Source organism: Bombus fervidus, chromosome 15 (assembly GCF_041682495.2).
Source record: "Bombus fervidus isolate BK054 chromosome 15, iyBomFerv1, whole genome shotgun sequence".
Classification (NCBI taxonomy): domain Eukaryota; kingdom Metazoa; phylum Arthropoda; class Insecta; order Hymenoptera; family Apidae; genus Bombus; species Bombus fervidus.
In genome coordinates this window covers 8,613,464-8,622,647 of record NC_091531.1, presented here as the reverse complement: position 1 = coordinate 8,622,647, position 9,184 = coordinate 8,613,464, and the positions used below count along the sequence as shown (strand labels likewise).

Genomic DNA, 9,184 nt, shown 5'->3' with positions numbered 1-9,184 from the left:
CGATGTACGAAGTCAAACGAGAAAAAAAGACGAAACGTTAACACGCTCGCGGACAACTTCATTGGAAAACGATCGTTATCCTCTGGCTTTTAACACGTTCATTTGCTAATTGAGAGAACTTTATTATTAACGCTATACGTTGGTGAATAATCCACATAGGAAGCTTTTGATAATTATTTTATCTCGTGTTATATATCAATAAATAATTATTGGATAAAATGTTTTATCACATTACGATTATCTATCGGTGTAGTGCTTATTAATTTTGTTTTCCTTCCAGCTTTTCGACATTATCTTTTTATTTTTGTACTCGCAGTTAGTTATAAATGTTTATTAAACTTTTACGAGATACTTTTTAGATTAAAGAATTATTTGTATTGAGGAAAAACAGAAGATTGTAAAGGTATCCAATGAAACGCAGTGAGAAAACCAGTAAGCTGATATTTAGACAATTTTTAGTAATTAGAACAAATTGTAATATGGTTAATATCGTTTCGATGTATTATAATATCCTTTGATTATTCTATTGTGTAATCTCAGACTCGAACCACGCGGTTCGTGCCCATTCTAAATTTAAGTCCCTTTAATAATTTCACTATTTAACTCAATTTATTCACTTGCAAATTTGAAATGTACACACAATTCAAAAAAAAAAAAAAAAAAAAATATTAAAAGAGGATATCAATTCCCGAATAACCTATTTTCTAATTTTTCAAATGAAAATTATTCCACTATTAAGGTAATTGTTTTGATTCGCGTTTCTCGGCTGCTTCCAAGATTCGAAGTATTTCAAGATGGAGGAACAAGAGTACATCAATTGTGAATTACAAGGAATGCTGGAGGAATTCACGAGGATCAGAGACGTGTGACAAACATTCATTTCTCTTCGTTCAATCTTTTAATATTTATTTATCGGTGTTCTAATTTTCGAAAAATCAACAGGCGTATCTTGCTTTGAAATCTTATTGTGAAATGCAAGAGGAAGCTATGTCGATAGAGAAAGCACGTTCCGAAAGGTTACAAATGAATTTGGAGAAACTTTCCACGACTTATCTGCTTCTAGAAAATAGATATAAGTCTATCGTTGAAAAATTGCAGACTGAAAGGGACGATCTTCGTAAAACAAACGAAGAGCTGAAGGAACAGTGTGATCATTTGCGTCTGATCAATGCAGAAGATCGTGGTGGAAACAACGACCAAAGTAAAATGATTACTTTATTTATTTAGCAAAGTAAACAGCGATACAGTTATTTGTTTTACTTTATATAACAAAGTAGGCAATAAAATGATAGTTATATCGTTGTCAACGTAGTACGCAAATTGCAAGACGAACTGGAAGTTCTGAAAGCCCAATTAGCGATGCAGGAAGAGAAACACAACGAGAACATCGCGTTGTTAAAACAGCAACACTTTGATGAACTACAGAGATATAAAATGTTGCTGCAGAACAAAAATGTTGCTGCAGAAGGAAAACAGGCCTCCACATCTGTAATTTAATATTTTCTACTTGAAGAATGATCCACGAAATTTGCAACTTCATTTACGAACCAAATGTTTCTTCCTCTTTTTTTTTCTTTTTTTTTTTCTTTGAATCAGAGAGAATCTAAAAAGAGAGAACGTCCAAAGAATTTGGGAAAGAATAGAAAGAAGGTGTCTTTCTTTAGGTATTCCTATGAGCTTTTAGTTTTAACTATATATTTATTTTATTCTTATAACTTTGGAATTGTTTTAATTTGTTCTATTACATTTTATAATTTGTAATTTATGTTATACATTTATAATATTAATTTTTCTATTAATCTTAAATTTTCGATTGCAATCAACTTACAAAGTAATTTTATTTCCATCTTCTTGCTACATTTTTGTAATATTCAAATTTTCTCAACTTTCTTTATTAAGTATTATATTCATAACATTAAATTCGTGCAACTTTACATTCCCGATGATATCAACTATAGATGGCCAGAATTGGACATAGAAACAATCAATAACGTGCCATTGGAGGCGCGCAACGACAATGAAGCTGGAAATAGAAATCGTGCTACGAAGAAGAGGAAGTTATTTCACGAAGACAGAGACATTATAATAGACATTTCTTAAAATAGGTATTTAGCATTTATTATTTTTCATACGAGACACAACTATACTACGATTTATATAAAATACATTAATTTACTATGTTTATAGTAAATGAAAAGTTAGCTTCTGATTTTCGTTTACTCGAGTAAATTAAACTATGAATAATTTTTGGTTCGATTTTAAGTTTCTTAAATACGTACATACTAGTATTATATTACATAAATAATTGGCGATATTTCTAAGTATCAGTATATTAGTATATCCGAAGAATAAATTTAATACTTTCTTTGAAAAGAAAAATCCTATTGACAATTATTTTCGGATTTTTCGATTCAAAGAATTCCAGCTGTTCGTGTAATCGATTTTTAGATGTCCATATGTGTTTAGGTCCAAATGAGGTGGTGGAATAATTTCTACCATGTATTTCTCTTGTTCCATCGATGTGTATTCTTGCTGAGAACGATAATCTGGCATATCTGTGAAAACAAATTAATAAGAAATGAAATAAATATCGTTTAAATAAATCGTTGAAAAATATCAAACTATTGTCTAGATACGGAAAATTGCAGTATTCCAGATTATAAATGAAACATATTTTAATAAAACCAATTATAAATTTTGATTTGGATTTGTTTCATAATTCATAGATAAAACTTTGTATTTCTCTTTTCTTCAACGGCGTCAGTTTCATTGATATACTTGATACAGATATCTAAATCACGAAGAACCGTGATCATTGAAATTGCTTACCTAATTCTATAGAATCCATTGGCGGAAGATTAGCGTCGACGCTCATAGATCTACAAAAATAAAGAAAATCACATATGGATCTCTAAAAAAAGAAGAAAAATAAAACTCATCGAACAATCGTTTATTAGCATAAAAATCATTTGTAACAGCTAAACTTCGTGTCTTTATAATGACAATTAAAAAAATGGGAATTTGACTAAGAATTTCAGCTATTCGATATTACATCAATTATTCTAATCTGGCTATTTTACATAGTTTTACGTATTATGCATATTATGTAAATTCCTTAACATTTCCATAAATGTACAAAAGTGATAATAATTCGAATACCTATGAAGCTGTGCCATTGAGGTAGACTTGCATTTGTGTCCAAATCGCCTATGGTCTTCCATGAATTCACCGTGTCTCGCTTCTGAAACGACATTAAAGACCATTTTAAAAAAGCCATATAAATGTTTTGAAATCGATTACATGGACGTGTTCTCATTTAATAGACTTGACGTTAGACCGGGTGCGGAGGAACGTGCGGATTCGACGCCCACCGACGCGACGCCTTCCTCTGCGTTTTCTCGTATCGAGGCTCGCGAGATTCGGAACGAGGACGTGGAAATCGCTCGCGATGACACGTGTAATTTCGCTTAGACACTTTCTGATGCACTCGCACGACAGCCAGAACAACCTTCTCTTACAATTTCTGTTTCCTTTTTCTAAGTCAGCTAATAGAGACAATTTGAGGTAAAAGGAGAATTTCTTGTCTATGTATGTTCAATGGGACATTATGTTGATGATGGTATAGTATGGGAATGGCGTTGACGACTGATACTGATTTAAGAGATAGAAGAATTACTTAGAAAGCGAATTTGGAATAGCCAAATGAAGATTTGGATGGAGTTAAGAAAATGTTTGCAGAGCATCTGCCCCCATACGTCTACCACGCCTGAAAGATATACAATCAATTTTTTAAGATAATAAACCCAGAAGATAATAATAAAAAAAAAATGGAAAAATAATAGTGGGTAATAATGATTTACAGCACTATGATTCATTCAGTTCTCTATACATACACAGAATCTATTTAGTCGCATGTGAAAGCAGAGAGGCAATCGAAAGCCGCAGAAAAATAATCGCGTGTTGAAATCGTGCGAGGATGCGACACTAGCGCCGCGTGTCACGATTTATCATTGCGATTGCCACTTTCTAGGGCACGATAGAAATTGTGACGCGTGCACCTATGAAAATACGACGCATATCGAAACGTGTTTGCTGTAACGCTTTTGTATTATCGGAAATAATTGTTCTCTGCATAATCGCTTCGTTCCAATTATCTTTATCACTCGCAAAATGTTTGAGATAAAATTTGCCGGTCAATAAGCGGGAATACGCAAAGTCGAACACATATAACGAACATACAGTATATTTTCACGTACGCGTTGTATACGGCCGAGATTTTAATCAACACAGACGATTGGGTCGATTGTTTATATTTGCATAGAAATTACATATCTGCCAAATATGTGTACGCGTATGTAATTTAACACGCGTGTACAATTTCAAATATTTGTTCTAGTATTGTACAGTTCATAAATCCTGTATTTTCAATGCGTACATCGAAATGTGTTATGTAAATGTGAATTCTGTTATATCATACACGAAACACCTCTAACAAAGCAAAGATTTCACGCGATACAACTTTCGATTAGAAAATTTACGATTGCCTCTTACTACGCGCAATCACTCATAATCAATTCTATTTCTAGCAGTCGCTTTAGCAGACACACCCGACAAGTACAAACATTCGAACTGCCACAGACACTTACGAGTATCAAAAGGCCACAGCTGAAAAAGATTTATTACGATATTAAATAGAACGTTGTGAATGAAAAAATAGCTGGTTTCCTAACATTGAATGATAAACTCTACGATAATTGACGTAACTGTCATAACCTAAAAATGTCGTTTCTTAAAACACTGTAAACAGGGTATTTTAAAATAGATTACGACTGTTACGATTAAAAAAGAAAGAAGAAATGGACACGCACCGGTTAAGGAGGAAGAAACGGTTGGTTTGTTGCCATCGGCAAGGTCCAGTTCACCGTAACACGACCATTAATGGGATTCCTGAACCGGACCCGAAACGGAAATCTGTTCCTTGATCAAACGCATTGGTACGTGCAGAGTCGATACAACGCGCCAATTGCATAATCTCTTTGAATCGTAACCAGTTCACTGCGTGTAGGAATATCAATTATTGGACAGAGAAAACGCGCTTCACCACGACTTGTGGTTTTCGACCATGCGAATTATAGTTTCACTTAATAATAGTCAGGTACAGTTTTGATTATGTATCTTGCTTAATTACGTACTCTATTCCTGCAGGAAAAAATTTAGGATATACATAAACATATATGTAACAGGATACACGTATATATTACACATGGTGTTGTTAAAAATTGTTCATCTTATTAAGAAATTATATTCGTTATATTAAATATATCATATATATATATATATTATATATATTTAATATAATGAATATAATTTATTAATAAGATGAACAATTTTATATATATATATGATATAATGGATTTTTAATAGAATGATTCTGGTATAAATCCATATTCTCCGTATTTATTAGTTTTTATTTTTCCAGGTAGTATGTATTGGAGAAAGAATTGGAAATCAAAATTTGAATTACAATGTGCCAGATCAGCGTAGAATTTCAGGACGCGGAAATTCGATTTTAAAAACTTCCGAGCTCTGCATTAAAACTGATGAAAAGTTTATCTCGTAAAATCGTTAACGATCTTTCTGCTTTAATTGGAGAAATATAACAGAGATATAATAAATGGCGTGGAGATATTTCTCGGATAAACTCGGAAATCGGGTCAGGAGAAATCCGCAGGAAATAATGATATGGATCGTATGGTTCACTTGCTACGTCGTTCATCTATTTAGTCGATTCTAAAGTTAACAGCAAAAAATTGAGAGAGTTTTAATGAATGTGTATTCAGATGAGTTTCTTCCTGTGAGACATCCTTCCTTGCATAAACTCTTTATGAAGAAAAAGGAACGCTATAGCCGGAAAATGCGATAGACTGAATACGAACTGTGTGAAAGCAAGTGAAAATCAGTAGGTATCACGGTTTTCTGATCAGGAATATCGGGTCAGTATAATTATAGACTTGCTTACAGACCTAGAACTTCCGTTTTCAAGGTCCAGATCAGAGTAGAATGTATGTTGCGCATGGTTCTTTAGTGGTTTCAATCTGATTCACTTCTGATATTGGATATTCTCATTGTTTAGAATATTAGAATGTTATGTAAGAATAATTAATTGCAGAATACAACGTGCCCCCGTGTAAAGTACAAAAGAATCTAAACGTTCACAGATCATAGATTGTCAAATGTGACTTAACGTCGAGTCTATCTTCGAGACGTATCAATTTTCTAATTGTATAATCATATAACCAGATCTTTGATGTTCTATAATAGAGCTGTATCAGATAGATAATCACTAGACAGTTCTCTGATACAACGATATGATTGGTACAAAGTCAACCTATCAAAGGGAATTATCTATCAGAGAACTGAAATGGTTACCAGATCACAGTGCCTCATAAAATACGTATCAAAGTAAATCATCGAATAAAATGAACCATTTGATAGATAAGTGATCGCTAAATGAAAGTATGGAAATTAAATTAGGCGTAGAATTTATTCAAAGATAAGTAGCTCTATCACACACTGAAACTCTTATAATCTGAAGATATAGCAGGCAAACTGGGCTAAAAATTATTTAATACAAACCAACTAAATGAAATAATTACTAGAAATCGACGCATTGAAGTCGATAACGAAGTTATAAATACAAGACTGCGTATAAAAATTCACGAGAAAATTATAAGCTTTTGTGTCATAGTGAACCATTTTTATGGATCAAAGACCATTCGACCATAGATAGTATCGGTATAGACCACAGTATACCACTAGCGAGTGTATAGTAATAGTTCAATTACTTATTGTTAATCTATCAAAGTACTATCAAAGAAAGATATCATTAATGTTATCAAAGAAAGCTATCAAGAAAGCTATCAAAGAAATCTATATATCAAACAACTACGTACATATGTATATCTAGATGAAGTGAGTTCTAGCTTTCCTTCTGAAAACATTTTCTGTTGTTTCCGTGTCTAATTCACTGTAGAGGCCTCGATTTGATGAGTGGCGAGGATTGTCAGGGAAAAAGCAATTAATCTTACCGGAGAGAGGCGCGTAGACCGGAAAAGGGGCGACGTAATCCGGTACTTCGTCCTCGTAGATTGGCTGATGATAGTAGCAACTATTGTTCGTGAGTCTGGCTGGTCCACAATACAATTCTTCCACGAAAGCAGGCGCGTCGTAGCCAGGTTCTCTCACCGACGACGAGTACCTGCAACGTTCGTCAGCTACTTTTGCCATTCGCACGCTAAATTTTTATTCTGTTCTTTTTTTTTTTATCTCAGACTAAAAATATACCGTCATTAAAGATTTCTGATGGTTCTAGCTTTTTGTTTTGCCAGTGTTAAACTTATTGGCAAGACAAACGCTCATAGTTCATACAAAGGTTCATGGATCATACAGTAAATGCAGATAATAATGATCAGGCAATGGGTTATTGTAAAAAACAAGAACTGTCGAATAATTTTCCGGAATTTTTGCTGTTACTAATCGGCTAAAATTTTACCGTGAAGAACGAACGACTAAATTATAACATTTTACGCAAGGCGCTCTCTTAACTTTTTTGTTCTATGCCACTTTCATTTTCAGAGTCTCGTACAACTCTATAATTGCATCGAATAATGATGATAAATGTCCAAAAGACAATGTGCTAAAGTCGAATCGTGTAATTAAACATCTGTGGTTAATATACATCGACAATTACAGTGCATCAATTATGCTTAATATATGAAGAACACAGGGACTTTGATTTTTAGGTTATCTTCCAATATACAGACAGTTCCATTTCTCCAATTTCAAATTCGCAACGAATTCTTTCTTAGACTATTATTTCGGATGATAAAATAGAAATATATGCAGCTTATAACACGTGATCGATGTATCAGGAAGATAAATATTCCTTAAAAGTAGTTTTTTTAAGTTATCGTTTGATACAGAGGTCGTTTCGTTCGCTTATTTTCAAGCTACCTTATTTTACACTTAGGTCGTTCTTTCAGTTAATACAGTGAAAAAATTAGTTGGTAGCAATAATGTAATGTAACGAACGAATCTCTTCAAAACTACCGAGAACGATGAAATACCTAGCGTATAGGAATAACAAAGATATCTGAGAATGAAAATGAATAAAAACAACCAGTAGACTGGCATAGACCTCTGAAACATTGAATTTTCGTTCTGTAGCATAGATAAACCTGTCGGTTAAATTGAAAAAAGATTCGAAAGGTAATTAAAACAGATTTATAGATCAAAAAGTGAAACGCCCTGTGTAATTGTTCTCTGTATCTAGTTACACAGTAGTTATGAGACAGTTGAGCCATAAATCGACAGAACAAACTGAGAAATTGCCTTTTTAAGGCAGGCCATAATTCTTGCCAGCAGCAATCTCTGTTCGAAATGTTCTCTACGCCGTTTTTTTGCTGAATTACAGGCAACGCGAAACCACTTGAGGGATTTCGCCTTTCACTAAACCCGATCCGAATGATCGATTTAAACAGCGTTACGGGGTTCAATGTACCACGTTCCATCGCTAATGGACGGCTATTACGATTAAAGGAAGTGTCCCTTTCCGGCAATTAAATGCCATTGTAATTGCGTCTCGTGATCGTTCGAACGTCTGGTTGCGCAATTTTTTACGCGCGTATCTTTTCTCGTTTCTTTTTGTCTCTTTAGAAATAAGGTAGCTTTGAACAAATTTTTCGAAGTTCTTTGATCTCGCTGTGGTAACTTTTCGCACGTGTTGAAAATATTACTAGTTGTTTAATAAACACAAAAGTACCCTCGTCTAATCGTGTTGCTTCTAATAGAGAAATCTCTGCATCGTGTTATAATGTTTATTTTACTAGGCGAGAACTACCCTTTGCTTTTTATCTTCGAATTTTTCTGTCCAGATTTTTATTCGTACTTAGAAACATAATGATCGCGTCATTTTCGAGAATCTTGTTCTTAGTTTGCTCACGGTGAATTGTTAAATTTTCCAATATCGCAAGAATTTGGCAATAATTTTTAAGCATAACCTTACGATTTTAATGTAATTATTTAAAAAAAAAATATATATATATATATATAGATAATGAAAATTTCAATCGTACAATTATTCGCCTAATTCTAAATATCCTCACTTTCCTTTGAATTAGCTAAT

General features: G+C 33.3%; 2 protein-coding genes across 4 annotated transcripts in view; one reads left to right on the top strand and one right to left on the bottom strand.

Moving 5' to 3' along the window:
• The first annotated feature begins 87 nt into the window (after positions 1–87).
• LOC139994761 (uncharacterized) lies at positions 88–7,095 on the top strand. 3 transcript variants are annotated; one of them, XR_012453404.1, is made up of 7 exons: positions 88–863; positions 943–1,201; positions 1,313–1,488; positions 1,597–1,664; positions 1,959–2,105; positions 3,324–5,155; positions 5,480–7,095. XR_012453404.1 is itself a non-coding variant. In XM_074112063.1 (6 exons), exons 1-5 carry the CDS (start codon positions 795–797, stop codon positions 2,098–2,100), a joined length of 714 nt encoding a protein of 237 aa, XP_073968164.1. In that variant the 5' UTR covers positions 88–794; the 3' UTR covers positions 2,101–2,105; positions 3,324–5,286. The 3 variants fall into 3 exon arrangements, 2 of the variants coding, with proteins under 2 accessions (XP_073968164.1, XP_071873804.1); XM_074112063.1 differs by lacking the exon at positions 5,480–7,095 and having other exon boundaries at positions 3,324–5,286; XM_072017703.1 differs by lacking the exons at positions 3,324–5,155; positions 5,480–7,095 and having other exon boundaries at positions 1,959–2,256.
• LOC139994760 (uncharacterized) overlaps positions 2,103–9,184 on the bottom strand; it is a 9,399-nt gene continuing 2,317 nt past the window's right edge. Inside the window, exons 2-5 of the mRNA XM_072017702.2 lie at positions 7,089–7,258; positions 3,160–3,241; positions 2,830–2,879; positions 2,103–2,555 (exon numbers count right to left, since the gene is read on the bottom strand). Of these exons, the coding sequence (XP_071873803.1) occupies positions 2,392–2,555; positions 2,830–2,879; positions 3,160–3,241; positions 7,089–7,258 (466 nt within the window). The 3' untranslated portion in view covers positions 2,103–2,391. The remainder of the gene's footprint in view (positions 2,556–2,829; positions 2,880–3,159; positions 3,242–7,088; positions 7,259–9,184) is intronic.

Excerpts from the sequence above, each read along its gene's own strand:
- LOC139994761 (XM_074112063.1), top strand. The coding sequence starts at position 795 with ATGGAGGAACAAGAGTACATCAATTGTGAATTACAAGGAATGCTGGAG. Across the intron at positions 864-942 it reads AATTCACGAGGATCAGAGAC|GCGTATCTTGCTTTGAAATC; the intron begins GTGTGACAAACA and ends AAAAATCAACAG. Across the intron at positions 1,202-1,312 it reads TGGTGGAAACAACGACCAAA|TACGCAAATTGCAAGACGAA; the intron begins GTAAAATGATTA and ends TTGTCAACGTAG.